Here is a 13,681-nt window from a genome sequence, read left to right on the forward strand (position 1 = left end):
GCAAGTGTTGGGGGGCCTTTCACAGCACCCCACTGCCCTGCACTTGGCGTGGTCCCCTCGCTAACGAACCAAACCCCTGCCACAGTCTTGGGTATGGGAAGCGCTGTGGCCCCCACTTTCTTTCTTTATTTTGAGACAGAGCCTGGCTCTGTTGTCCAGGCTGGAGTGCAATGGCATGATCTCAGCTCACTGCAACCTCCACCTTCCAGGTTCAAGTGATTCCCCTGCCTCAGCCTCCCGAGTAGCTGAGATTACAGGCATGTGCCACCACACCTGGCTAATTTTTGTATTTTTAGTATATATGGGGTGGGGGAGTTTCGCCATGTTGGCCAGGCTGGTCTTGAACTCTTGGCCTCAAGTGACTCAGCCACCCCGGCCTCCCAAAGTGCTGGGATTACAGGTGTGAGCCACCGCACCCAGCCTGCCTCCACTAAAGGACTCTGCGAGTCTGAGTGGATGGGCAACTCTGCCAGCCCATGGGGCATTGCAGACCTGGGAGTGCCCAGGCCCCAGCCATGCTGCTCCGGCCTCCCTCGACCTGCAGTGTGGTCTCCCTTGCAGGTACAAGTGCAACTGTGACCCTGGGTGGAGTGGGACCAACTGTGACATCAACAACAACGAGTGTGAGTCCAACCCTTGTGTCAACGGCGGCACCTGCAAAGACATGACCAGTGGCTATGTGTGCACCTGCCGGGAGGGCTTCAGCGGTGAGTGGGCTGCGTATTTCTCAGTGCAGAGGACTGCCCTCGAGTCTGGGGAGCTGGAGACACAGGATTAGGACCCAGGTCCAGCCAACACCATGCATGGTGTCTCCCTCCTGTGGCAAAGCCTTAGCTCCAGGCCTCTGGCTCTTGGAGATGAGGAGGGGCCTGGGGTGGGGAGCAGGCCCAGGGCTGCTGTTGTGGGGCCCTGCCAAGGTGCCTGGGAGTGCTGGACATGCTGAGTGCTGTCCCCTTCCCTCCAGGTCCCAACTGCCAGACCAACATCAACGAGTGTGCATCCAACCCATGTCTGAACCAGGGCACGTGTATTGACGACGTTGCTGGGTACAAGTGCAACTGCCTGCTGCCCTACACAGGTGAGGGGTGGGTGGAGCCTATGCTGGAGGGGGTGGGGCCTATGCGGGAGGGGGCGGGGCATATGCGGGAGGAGGCAGGGCCTGTGCTGGAGAGGGTGGGGCCAGGGGTGGGGGCGGCCTGGGAAGCCATGACTGGAGGGTAAAGTGGTGGCTTTCTTGGGGCTGGGCCTTCCAGAAGGTTCTGCTCCTTACTGAGTGCCTTAGACCCCTGCAGTATGTGGGCCTTTTCCTGGGGGTGGGGTTGGCAGATTAGCAAAGATACAGGATGCCTGGGAGAAAATTTTCATGCAAGCGTGTGTTTTACCTGGCAAGCCTGCCGCAAGACACAGGTAAGATGCAGGTGAACCCTTAGCAGGGCCGGGCCTGGGCCATTGGGCTCCGTGCTCCTGGTGCCCACCCTGCTGGGGGGCCTCTGAGGGCTGGGCTTCCCCACCCCCACCAGCTGGGCCTGAGGGATTCCTTTGACGGCGGGCCCTCTTTGTGTGAGGGGAACAAGGAGCCTTCTGTTTGGGCTGAGCAGGGAGGGGGATGTTCCCCCAACTGTCCAGCCCCTGCCGTGAACCCAGCCAAGGGGATCACAGGAAATGATCTCGTCTAGAAAAGACAAGAGTCCACAAGCACAGGGGTCCTGGCGCTCCCCAGGAGCGGGCAGAGGGTGCTGCCACGGGGCCCTGTCAGGGTGGGCCTGCCTGGGCCAGGCAGCCGGGCTGGAGGTCCCACGCCTGCGGTTCCCATGACATCCCGCAGCCTGTGGCCAGAACGCTGTTTTCTTTGACCGCAGTTAAGGACCTGGGTTTTCTCTCCCGTGTCAGTCAGTGAGGACCCTCCCTCCACGGCCGGGCGCCCCGTCCCTTTCGGACACGTCGATCGGGCCGGCGGGAGGAGCGGCGGTGCTGACCCACTTCCTATCTGCCTGCTTCCTGCTTCCTTTTGCACAATTGTCGGAAACTCTGGCGCAGTTCCTGCCTGCCCAGGTCACCGTGGAAACCAATAGGAAGAGAGGCCCTGGAAAGTCGCCCCAGCAGGCCAGGGAGATAATGGGGGACAGGGAAGATAACACAGTCCCCACGGCTATAAACAGGAAGCTCGGCCATGGGGTTGTGCAGAAAAAGGCCCTCGGCTGTGCACGTGGTTCCCACACAGCCTTTGCCAGACACCCTGCGTGGTCCTGGAGGTCTCCAGGCTGTGCCCAATGCCCCGACACACAGGACGTGCTGGAGGCCTGGGCCTGTCCCCTCCATCGCAGCCCTTGTTTGTCGGCCTCCCGTGATGGGCGTTTGCTGCCTGTGACACGGAGCCCCAGGATTAGTTTCAGGCCTCGGACTCAGGCCAGGGCCTTTCCTCGTCACCCAGAGATGAGGGGGCTGGCGTCGGGGGTGGGCCCAGGTCCCTGGAGTGTCGTGGAGCCCCCCTGACTGAGGCCGCCTCTCCTGGTGCAGTCCTTGTTCCTGGGCACTCCTGGCAGGTTGAGGCCTAGGCTGTGCCCCGCTGCCAACCGGGAACGAGGGGTGGCTTCTGAGCGTGACGTTTGTGCAGCTTGTCTTCAGTGTCCCCCATTTGTGCTCCACCCCTCCCTGGGTCAGGGTCCTGGCACAGCCGGGAGTGCTCAGGGGTCTCGGTGCACATTTGCCTCCCGGCGGGACCAGCAGACGGTTCTCTGATGGTGGAAAGACCAGCAGGCAGTGGCCGGGATGGCCTTCATTTGGGAGATCCCTCTGGGTGAGGTCCCCGGGGTCACGTGTGTCTCCTTCCCACAGGTGCCACATGTGAGGTGGTGCTGGCCCCATGTGCCCCCAGCCCCTGCAGAAATGGCGGAGAGTGCAGGGGATCCGAGGACTATGAGAGCTTCTCCTGCGTCTGCCCCACGGGCTGGCAAGGTGAGGCTGGCCAGGGCCCAGTGAGGGCTGGGATGGGAGGTCAGGATGTCTGCGGGACGCAGGCAGCTCCCAGGCAGGCTAGATGAGTCTTTGGAGAGGAGCCGGTGGGTGCTGAGGAGGCCCTGGTCAGAGAAGTTCTGGAATCAGGAATTGACCTGGGAGCACCGTTCCCAACTCCAATTCCTGTGACCTTAGGCCAAAATTAGGGGAGCGAGGATGGTCCTGGGGCCACGGAAGCCCAATCCTGGGTCGGGAGAGGCACTGTAGGTGGGTGGGCCAGCCTGGGAAGGGCCTGGAGGGCCAGGGGCCACTGGTGACCAACCGGCTTCCTCCTGCCCCGCAGGGCAGACCTGTGAGGTCGACATCAACGAGTGTGTTCTGAGCCCGTGCCGACATGGCGCATCCTGCCAGAACACCCATGGCGGCTACCGCTGCCACTGCCAGGCCGGCTACAGCGGGCGCAACTGCGAGACGGACATCGACGACTGCCGGCCCAGTGAGTGGCCCCGCGGCTCTGGCCTCCAGGAAGCTCTCAGGCCTCAGTTTCCCTGGGCAGGGTTGGTGCGCATGGTGCTGGCCATAAGCGCCCAGGGAGGCTGGAGTGTGGCCGGGAGGGTTGGGTCAGGTGTGGGGGATGTGCTGAGGGATGGCCAGGTTGGTTCAGGAGGGCCCCAGAGCCAGCTTGCGCCTCCCTGCACTTCGCGGGAGAGTCACAATAGCCCCTCCCACGGCTCTTCACTGAGGATGGCTCAGGCCCAGCCTGCGCTCCCACCTGGCTCATCAGGCCCCGCTGAAGGCCAGGGCTCTCAGGCCTCCCAGCCCTGCTTCACAGAGGTTGAGGTTGGCAGAAGCCAGGGGTCTTGCTGGCATCACCTGGCAGGCAGAGGCAAGAACTGTCACTCCTCCCGCTTGGTCTGTGAAGCCTGCAAAGCTGTCCCCTGCCCTGGGGCTTGAGGACAGGAGCAGGTGGGGAGAGAGACCCCAAGCGCAGGAGACGGGTGTGACGCAGCCTGTGGGGGCTGGGGCTCCCCACCAGACACCTTTGTCACAGGGCTGCTCGCTGCAGCCTCAGCAACGAAAGGCTGGGCTGTCCCCAGCCGTGCAGCCTTCCCGGCCCCCTCCCCCAGGTGTGGGTTTGGGCCTGCCCCTCACACTCACCCTTCCGTCCCCTCCCAGACCCGTGTCACAACGGCGGCTCCTGCACAGATGGCATCAACACGGCCTTCTGCGACTGCCTGCCCGGCTTCCAGGGCACTTTCTGTGAGGAGGACATCAACGAGTGTGCCAGTGACCCCTGCCACAACGGGGCCAACTGCACGGACTGCGTGGACAGCTACACGTGCACCTGCCCCGCAGGCTTCAGCGGGATCCACTGTGAGAACAACACGCCCGACTGCACAGAGAGGTGCGCGGGGCTCAAGTGAGGCCGTGGGAGGGAATGGGCAGTGTGGGCCACACGCAGTAGCTGGCAGCCTGGCACACCACGCAGGCGTCTGCCTAGGCCTGCTGGGCACTTAGAGCTGGCTGCATTGAGTCCAGACATTGTTCATTGTACCGATGTGTCCCTCCTGAGAGGGCCATTGTGACCTCCTCCTGTGTCCCGCACCAGGAACGCCAGTAGTCTGTCCTGAAGAACTGGTGCACTTCCTTCTATTAGACAACGAGAACTCTGTCACTCTTGTTTCCTTTTTGCTGTGGTTGCCAGGAAGCTCATTTGGTAAACGTCAGTCTCATCCCTGGTTTCTGACGTAATTACCTCCCGTGTTACCAGGACAGGTTCTGGTTTCTCTCTCGTTCTTACTTTAACCACCCTATGCCCATGCATTTGGTAAAGCCACTCTCGACCTGACTTATAAAGAAGGCAGGGGAGAGAGGTGTGATGTGGTGTGAGAGCCGGGCCCCAGGTTCCCGCTGGCCTGCCTGGGTCAGCCAGGCTGTCCTGGGCCTGTCCTGGCCATCAGGCCCCTGGGGTTGAGCGGAAGGGGAGGTGCTGGCAAGGCAGGCTCTGCTGGAGCGGGGACCCACCAATGCCCTCTGCTCAGCCCCTGCCTGCCCACCCCCCTGCAGCTCCTGCTTCAACGGTGGCACCTGCATGGATGGCATCAACTCGTTCACCTGCCTGTGTCCACCCGGCTTCACGGGCAGCTACTGCCAGCACGATGTCAACGAGTGCGACTCACAGCCCTGCCTGCACGGTGGCACCTGCCAGGACGGCTGCGGCTCCTACAGATGCACCTGCCCCCAGGGCTACACCGGCCCCAACTGCCAGGTGAGTGCGCCAGCCACAAGAGTGCCTGAGGGAGGGGCCCTGGGTGGGTGCCTGCCTGCGGGAGGTGGGAACGGTCACCCCCTGGTCCCACTCTGTCGGCTTGGGGTTGCCCCCACACCCCTGGGCAGAGGACTTCTGGGGATCTGAGCAGCCAGTGAAGGAACCTGATGCGGAAGCAGCAGGCACCTTCCTTTCAATCCCAGGTTTCTGGAGCCGGGGCGGGAGCTCAGGAATTGGGGAACTGAGGAAAGACGTTCCTTCTAGCAAAGGCCGAGGGTGGTCTGGACCTGCTGAGGGCCCTGAGGGAGACCCAGCCCAGGCTGTTCCTGGTGTGGGGGTGGTGGGGGTGGTGAGGAGTCCAGGGGCGGCAGTTTCCACTTCCGTAGAGTGGGTTGCAGCCTGGGTTGGAGCAGGCCCCTTGGTGGATGTGCGTTCTGAGCTACCGGGGAAATGGCCGGGGAGCGGGCACCCAGCTGACCCCAGCCTGTCCTCCAGAACCTCGTGCACTGGTGTGACTCCTCGCCCTGCAAGAACGGCGGCAAATGCTGGCAGACCCACACCCAGTACCGCTGCGAGTGCCCCAGCGGCTGGACCGGCCTTTACTGTGACGTGCCCAGCGTGTCCTGTGAGGTGGCTGCGCAGCGACAAGGTAACCCCCTGTGCCTACCCGGCTCGGGTCCCAGCCCATCAAGGTCCTCTGTGGGCCTGGGCCTCACCTGTCTCCCACCCCGTCCCCTGCAGGTGTTGACGTTGCCCGCCTGTGCCAGCATGGAGGGCTCTGTGTGGACGCGGGCAACACGCACCACTGCCGCTGCCAGGCGGGCTACACAGGCAGCTACTGTGAGGACCTGGTGGACGAGTGCTCACCCAGCCCCTGCCAGAATGGGGCCACCTGCACGGACTACCTGGGTGGCTACTCCTGCAAGGTGGGGGTCCATCCTAGGGTGAGGGTTGTGGCCTGCACGAGTGTTGCCACACACTGGGCCCTGACTGGGAGCTGGCACAGTGGAGACAACTGAACCTGATAGGCCCACGCACTGTTCAGTCTCATTAGGGGAGGGCTGGGGTAATCAGGGTAGACTGCCTGGAAGGTGGCCTGTGGAGAGCCCAAAGGAGGGTGAACATGCTGAGAAGTGGGATGGGGTTTTCCCTTCCCCTGGATTGTGTCTGGGCTTGGCCAACACCTACCCTGAGGCCCTCACTCTATCCTATGGGACGGGGTCCACCCACCCCCAACAGGCAGTGACGCCGGTCACCGAGGCCCCGCCAGGGTCTGTTGGGCTGGGTCTCCCTCCAGGTCTGACAGGAGCCAGGGGCCCGTGGCTTCGCTGGACGTGAGGGCAACTCACATGGCCCTGTCAGCCCTCACAGTGGGGTGGGGGAACGCTGCATCCTGGCACCGGCTGAGCCGCAGGGCCCCTCGTTCTGTCTCCTGCACAGTGCGTGGCCGGCTACCACGGGGTGAACTGCTCTGAGGAGATCGACGAGTGCCTGTCCCACCCCTGCCAGAACGGGGGCACCTGCCTCGACCTCCCCAACACCTACAAGTGCTCCTGCCCACGGGGCACACAGGGTAAGGGCTGCCGCACGGAGGGCTGGTGTCGGCCATCCATGGCCAGGGCAGGGGCAGGGCAGGCACCCCATGACCGGCCAGAGGCATCCAGGAACCAGCCAGAAACTCCCATTTTCCCGTGTGAGGCCAAGGCCGGCGCGCAGCTGCCCAGGGAAAGGGCGCAGAGTGGGGGTCCCGGCGGGAAGGGCGTCTCCACGGCACCCTCGACACCTGCCTCTCCCGAGCGTCCGTGCAGCCCCAGACCTGAGCGCTTGTCTTCTGCGACGGACACGCGGCACGGCAGGGCTGGGGTGTGGCGAGCTCGGGCCGCTGATGGCACCTGGCCCCGCAGGTGTGCACTGTGAGATCAACGTGGACGACTGCAACCCCCTCGTTGACCCCGTGTCCCGGAGCCCCAAGTGCTTTAACAACGGCACCTGTGTGGACCAGGTGGGCGGCTACAGCTGCACCTGCCCGCCGGGCTTCGTGGGCGAGCGCTGTGAGGGGGATGTCAACGAGTGCCTGTCCAACCCCTGCGACGCCCGTGGCACCCAGAACTGCGTGCAGCGCGTCAACGACTTCCACTGCGAGTGCCGTGCCGGTCACACCGGTGGGTGCCGCGCCCAGGCGGGTGGGGCGTGCGGGGCAGCAGGGTGAGCCTCTCACTGCCCTGCTCTCACCCACAGGGCGCCGCTGTGAGTCCGTCATCAACGGCTGCAAGGGCAAGCCCTGCAAGAATGGGGGCACCTGCGCCGTGGCCTCCAACACCGCCCGCGGGTTCATCTGCAAGTGCCCTGCGGTAGGTGCAGGGGTGCAGGGAGGCGGGGGCCCTCCAGGGGAGACACCTGGAGAGGTCCGCGTGAGGGCCTCGGGGCGCAGACTGGGCAGCGATCCTCCCAGCCTTCATCCTCCTCATCACCGTGATCTTTTTTTTTTTTAGTTTCAATAAATGATTTTAGAGACGTTTTAGATTTATAGAAAAATGGAGCAGGAGGTAGACTCCCTGGAGTGACTGTCCCCTGCACGCAGTTCCCCGGTTAGCAGCTCATGTCAGTTTCACTCCAGATTTCACTGATACATTGTTACCAGCACCAGCCCTTACTGTACCTGGGGCTTGCCCTTGGCTTTGTGGTTGTGGGTTTGGGCTGAGGTATGACATGCCTGCCCACCCTCGCCTGCCCACCCTCGCAGGATCACAGCAGAGAGTCCCTGCCGTAAAGTCCTCAGCCCTCCACCAATTTACCCCTTCCTTCATCTCCCGACCCCTGGCACCCCCCGATCTTTCTCTGTTGATAGAATGTGTGTAAAGGGTTTTGCTGCTGGGGGCAAGGTTGCAGGCCGCCTCCCAGGTTAGGGGAGAGCAATGGCACTGCTGGCCGAGGGCTGGGTGTGAGGTGGCGGCGGGGGGGGCGGGGGGTGGCCCACCCCAACACCGCCTGTCTTCCCTCTCGGGCAGGGCTTCGAGGGCGCCACGTGTGAGAATGACGCTCGTACCTGCGGCAGCCTGCGCTGCCTCAATGGTGGCACATGCATCTCCGGCCCGCGCAGCCCCACCTGCCTGTGCCTGGGCCCCTTCACAGGCCCCGAATGCCAGTTCCCGGCCAGTAGCCCCTGCCTGGGCGGCAACCCCTGCTACAACCAGGGGACCTGTGAGCCCACGTCCGAGAGCCCCTTCTACCGTTGCCTGTGCCCCGCCAAATTCAACGGGCTCTTGTGCCACATCCTGGACTACAGCTTCGGGGGTGGGGCCGGGCGCGACATCCCCCCGCCGCAGATCGAGGAGGCGTGCGAGCTGCCCGAGTGCCAGGAGGACGCGGGCAACAAGGTCTGCAGCCTGCAGTGCAACAACCACGCGTGCGGCTGGGACGGTGGCGATTGCTCCCTCAACTTCAATGACCCCTGGAAGAACTGCACACAGTCTCTGCAGTGCTGGAAGTACTTCAGCGACGGCCACTGTGACAGCCAGTGCAACTCGGCCGGCTGCCTCTTCGACGGCTTCGACTGCCAGCGCGCGGAAGGCCAGTGCAAGTAAGGCTGCGGGGCTCATGGGGCTGAGGGAGGACCCGAACTTGGATGTGGCCTGGCTTGGGCCCAGAGGCCAGCTTGCAGTTCCTAAGGCTCTGCTCAGGGGGTGCAGAGACGTCCCCCGCAGCAGGCTGGAGGCACTGGACGGCGGGTGAGGCCCCCCGAGGAAGGCGGCCTGAGCGTGTCCTACCCCCCACAGCCCCCTGTACGACCAGTACTGCAAGGACCACTTCAGCGATGGGCACTGCGACCAGGGCTGCAACAGCGCGGAGTGCGAGTGGGACGGGCTGGATTGTGCAGAGCATGTGCCCGAGAGGCTGGCAGCCGGCACGCTGGTGGTGGTGGTGCTGATGCCGCCGGAGCAGCTGCGCAATAGCTCCTTCCACTTCCTGCGGGAGCTCAGCCGCGTGCTGCACACCAACGTGGTCTTCAAGCGCGACGCACACGGCCAGCAGATGATCTTCCCCTACTACGGCCGCGAGGAGGAGCTGCGCAAGCACCCCATCAAGCGTGCCGCCGAGGGCTGGGCCGCACCCGATGCCCTGCTGGGCCAGGTGAAGGCCTCGCTGCTCCCTGGTGGCAGCAGGGGTGGGCGGCGGCGGAGGGAGCTGGACCCCATGGACGTCCGCGGGTGAGTGAGACCCAGCGCCCACGGTCAATCCCCGCACCTCTCCTGGGCCCTCCCCCACGGCCTCCCTGCCGCTCATGGCCGGCGCCCTCGGTCAATCCCCGCACCTCTCCTGGGCCCTCCCCCACGGCCTCCCTGCCCCTCATGGCTGGCACCATGGCAGGCAGTACTCTCCCCACTTCATGGTAAAAGAGACGGAGGTTCCGAGAGGACCTGGGACTTCAGGGCCCGCACAGCCAAGGAGTAGAGGCGGCATTCCAGCTCAGGGCCGTGACCCCGCAGCCACACCCTTTCCCTGGGCCACTGCCTTCCCCTGGACAGGCGGCACTCCTGTGCCCAGTAGGTGATTTTGAGATTGAGCTGTGCCTTAGGCATTGGATACTACACTGATTAAAACTCAGCCCTCTGCCAGGTGAGGAGGCTCACACCTGTAATCCCAGCACTTTGGGAGGCTGAGGCAGGAGGAGCCCTTGAGCCCAGGAGTTCGAGACCAGCCTGGGCAACATAGGGAGACCTTGTCTCTGTTTTTTAAAAAAAGTATTAAAAGAAGTAAAAAACAAAAAACTCAGCTCTCCAGAGGTTCCCACAGGGCTGAACAGACCCACCCCAGACAAGAATGCCGCTTGGTCATGGCGTCTGCCTGGCTTGGGCTAGAGAGGAGGCAGGTGGAGGTCCTGGGAGGGGGCACTGCTGGGCCTTGCAGATGGAGGAGGAGCTGGTGGGGGAGGGGGTCCCACGGTGGGAGAACACAGGCAGGAGCAGCTTGAGTGCAGGGGGCACCCCCGAGGCTCCTGCCGATGCCTACTCGATCTGGGGCAGCTGGACCCAGGAGCCAGGTTGGTTGTGCCCTTCGTGTGCCTGACCCTGGTGGGTTTGCCCGTCAGTTCTGCTGGCTTGGAGCAATCCTGGAGGTCAGAAGCATCATCTCACAGGCTGGATGGGATCCTGCTCACGGGAACCCAGTCCTGGGGAGCAGAGCTTACCTCCAGCCAGCATCACCGCACAGCCCACCACCGCTGCACCCACCCCCACCTCACGCCTGTGCTTCCCGCAGGGCCTGGGGATGGCTCCCGGGGGAGGACTAGGCTCCTGGCACATTCTCTGTCCTGAGATGAGGAAACATGTTTGTGGCAACAGCAGGAGCCAGAGAGGGGGGTGTCAGGGTGGGCCAGGGAGAGGGCGTTGGCAGAGATCTGGGATGAGCCGTGGTCAGCACTGGCCGGAGTCCGGGGGCTGCAGGGCACTGGTCCCCTGCAGGGTAGCTGCTGTCAGACCTGGCTTTCCGCCACCCCAGGCTGCCTCACCGTGTCCTGACTGTGGCGTCATGGGCTGCGGTGTCCCTGGGGCAGCGTCCCGGGCTGGTGGGCTGGGGAGGAGGAAGCCTCGGGTCCCAGCCCCTGTCTGGTTGTCCCCCCAGCTCCATCGTCTACCTGGAGATTGACAACCGGCAGTGTGTGCAGGCCTCCTCGCAGTGCTTCCAGAGTGCCACCGACGTGGCCGCGTTCCTGGGAGCGCTCGCCTCGCTGGGCAGCCTCAACATCCCCTACAAGATTGAGGCTGTGCAGAGTAAGTGTGGCCCCGTCCCTGCTTCCCAGCCCAGCACCGCCGGGAACAGGCTCTGCCTGCAGGGGATGCCATCCCCTCGTGCCCCAGACACGCTGGCTCTTTGTGCCAGTTGCCACCCACGGGTGTGAGCATTGCCATCCGAGTTGGGGTAGGGCTTTTCTGGAATTTTCTGAATGGCACTCCGCCCCCACCTGTGGCAGTGACAGCTGCCGGTGGAGCCACCTGGGAACGAGTCCGGCCATGGGAAAGTGGGTGCCTGCTTCTCTCCCCACCCCTTCCTCCTGAATTTTCTTTGTTGGGTATTATTTCAAAATCATTACGGCTTTTTTTAAAGAAAAAAAAGAGAGAAAGAGAAGAATTGATCGGTGTCATGTGAAGTGTTGAAGTTTGTATCTTGAAAATCCCTCTAAATCCTTTGTCTTAACAGCTCAATGCGAGTGCAGCGATTTGAAGTTGACTAATCCTCCTCCCTTAAAGGAGAAAAAAGTAAAAGCCGTCTCCAGATAGAGTCGGCTGGTGCAGGAGAGAATTTAGCGATAGTTTGCAATTCTGATTAATCGCGTAGAAAATGACCTTATTTTGGGGGGCGGGATGGAGGAGAGTGGGTGAGGAGGCGCCTGGCCGCGGAGCCAGTCCGCTGCCCCCCGGCCACCAGCCTGCTGCGTAGCCGCTGCCTGATGTCCGGGCACCTGCCCCTGGCCCCCGTGCCCTCAGGTGAGACCGTGGAGCCGCCCCCGCCGGCGCAGCTGCACTTCATGTACGTGGCGGCGGCCGCCTTTGTGCTCCTGTTCTTCGTGGGCTGCGGGGTACTGCTGTCCCGCAAGCGTCGGCGGCAGCATGGCCAACTCTGGTTCCCTGAGGGCTTCAAAGTGTCCGAGGCCAGCAAGAAGAAGCGGCGGGAGCCCCTCGGCGAGGACTCCGTGGGCCTCAAGTGAGCGGACGCTGCCCCTGCTTCTGGGCCCCCGGGGGGAGGTGGGACCTGGCCGAGCATCCTCACGGGGAGTCTGCCCCTCCCGACCCAGGGCCCACCTCTCACGCCAGGCCCGGGCCAGGGGCCTCTGGGGGCTTCCTAGGGAGCTCGCTCAGCCTCACTTCTCGACCCCTCAGGCCCCTGAAGAACGCCTCAGACGGTGCCCTCATGGACGACAACCAGAATGAGTGGGGGGACGAGGACCTGGAGACCAAGAAGTTCCGGGTGAGTCGCAAGGCTCCCGGGCTCCCGGGCTCCCGGGCACGTGCCGCCGGGCTGCCCTGACAGGCTGTGCTCACTCCCCCTGCGTAGTTCGAGGAGCCCGTGGTTCTGCCTGACCTGGACGACCAGACAGACCACCGGCAGTGGACTCAGCAGCACCTGGATGCCGCTGACCTGCGCATGTCTGCCATGGCCCCCACACCGCCCCAGGGCGAGGTTGACGCCGACTGCATGGACGTCAATGTCCGCGGGCCTGGTAAGGGTGCAGGCAGCCAGGGCTTCCGCGGGCCTGGTAAGGGTGCAGGCAGCCAGGGCTTCCCCAGCCCCGTGGCCCACCTGCCTCTCTCCCCTAAGCCCCGAGGCTGGGGTACGGTTGATACTCTGGAAACTTAGAGTTGGGGGTGAGAGCTTTCATCCTTGGGGTGTTTCCTGTTCAGGGTGGATGGGGGGGTCCTGGAGTCCTCCTGTGCTTCCACCACCCCCTTCCTGGGGTGATACCGCAGGGCCACTCTGCTGCTGTAAATTACTCTTTTCTGAAACCTTCTTGAGACATGGAAAGCGTTGATTTTCTTTTTCTTTTCTTTTTTTTTTTTTTGAGATGGAGTCTCACTCTGTCACCCAGGCTGGAGTGCAGGGGCACTATCTCGGCTCTCTGCAACCTCCACCTCTCGGGTTCAAGCAATTCTCCTCCATCAGCCTCCCGAGTAGCTGGGACTACAGGCACCCGCCACCACGCCCGGCAAATTTTTGTATTTTTAGTAGAGATGGGGTTTCACCATGTTGGCCAGGCTGGTCTCGAACTCCTGACCTCAGGTGATCCGCCCACCTCGGCCTCCCCCAGTGCTAGGATGACAGCGTGAGCCGCCACATCCTGCCGAAGCATTAATTTTCTAACTGCATGCTTCTGGGATCCTCTTTTTCCTGGGTGGATTTCGGGTGCCAGGTCTTGGGCAGGTCAGGAAGCAGTTGCCTGCCAGGAGTTGACTGCTGGATTCGGCTCTGTCCACTGAGCAGCCCAGGCGGACTTCAGCTGCCCCTTGGTGGCTTTGTGCGCAGGGCCACCAAGTGCTGGGTGGTGCATCCACACCGTGACCCCTTGAGCTTGGGGCTACTGTCCCCCTCCCCCTGGGCTGCAGCTAGGGACCAGCCCTCCAGACTGAGCACCCGTCTCTGCCCCTGCAGACGGCTTTACCCCGCTCATGATCGCCTCCTGCAGCGGGGGCGGCCTGGAGACGGGCAACAGCGAGGAGGAGGAGGATGCGCCGGCCGTCATCTCCGACTTCATCTACCAGGGCGCCAGCCTGCACAACCAGACGGACCGCACGGGCGAGACTGCCTTGCACCTGGCCGCCCGCTACTCACGCTCTGATGCCGCCAAGCGCCTGCTGGAGGCCAGCGCAGACGCCAACATCCAGGACAACATGGGCCGCACCCCGCTGCATGCGGCTGTGTCTGCCGACGCACAAGGTGTCTTCCAGGTAGGCAGCGGCTGCC

At 63.3% G+C, this 13,681-nt stretch overlaps 1 protein-coding gene across 2 annotated transcripts in view; it reads left to right on the forward strand.

The window, feature by feature from the left end:
* The window catches only part of NOTCH1 (notch receptor 1), a 52,009-nt gene that overhangs the window by 32,207 nt on the left and 6,121 nt on the right, over nucleotides 1-13,681 (forward strand). For both annotated transcript variants that reach the window (XM_055270349.2, XM_063636733.1), the window contains 18 exons: nucleotides 562-707; nucleotides 965-1,078; nucleotides 2,836-2,955; nucleotides 3,299-3,451; nucleotides 4,132-4,360; nucleotides 5,023-5,224; nucleotides 5,720-5,873; nucleotides 5,966-6,150; nucleotides 6,665-6,797; nucleotides 7,129-7,386; nucleotides 7,463-7,575; nucleotides 8,233-8,804; nucleotides 9,001-9,432; nucleotides 10,847-10,995; nucleotides 11,710-11,926; nucleotides 12,103-12,190; nucleotides 12,278-12,443; nucleotides 13,370-13,665. In XM_055270349.2, coding sequence (XP_055126324.1) covers nucleotides 562-707; nucleotides 965-1,078; nucleotides 2,836-2,955; nucleotides 3,299-3,451; nucleotides 4,132-4,360; nucleotides 5,023-5,224; nucleotides 5,720-5,873; nucleotides 5,966-6,150; nucleotides 6,665-6,797; nucleotides 7,129-7,386; nucleotides 7,463-7,575; nucleotides 8,233-8,804; nucleotides 9,001-9,432; nucleotides 10,847-10,995; nucleotides 11,710-11,926; nucleotides 12,103-12,190; nucleotides 12,278-12,443; nucleotides 13,370-13,665 — 3,727 coding nt within the window. The remainder of the gene's footprint in view (nucleotides 1-561; nucleotides 708-964; nucleotides 1,079-2,835; nucleotides 2,956-3,298; nucleotides 3,452-4,131; nucleotides 4,361-5,022; nucleotides 5,225-5,719; nucleotides 5,874-5,965; nucleotides 6,151-6,664; nucleotides 6,798-7,128; nucleotides 7,387-7,462; nucleotides 7,576-8,232; nucleotides 8,805-9,000; nucleotides 9,433-10,846; nucleotides 10,996-11,709; nucleotides 11,927-12,102; nucleotides 12,191-12,277; nucleotides 12,444-13,369; nucleotides 13,666-13,681) is intronic.

Source organism: Symphalangus syndactylus, chromosome 3 (genome assembly GCF_028878055.3).
Source record: "Symphalangus syndactylus isolate Jambi chromosome 3, NHGRI_mSymSyn1-v2.1_pri, whole genome shotgun sequence".
Classification (NCBI taxonomy): Eukaryota; Metazoa; Chordata; class Mammalia; order Primates; family Hylobatidae; genus Symphalangus; species Symphalangus syndactylus.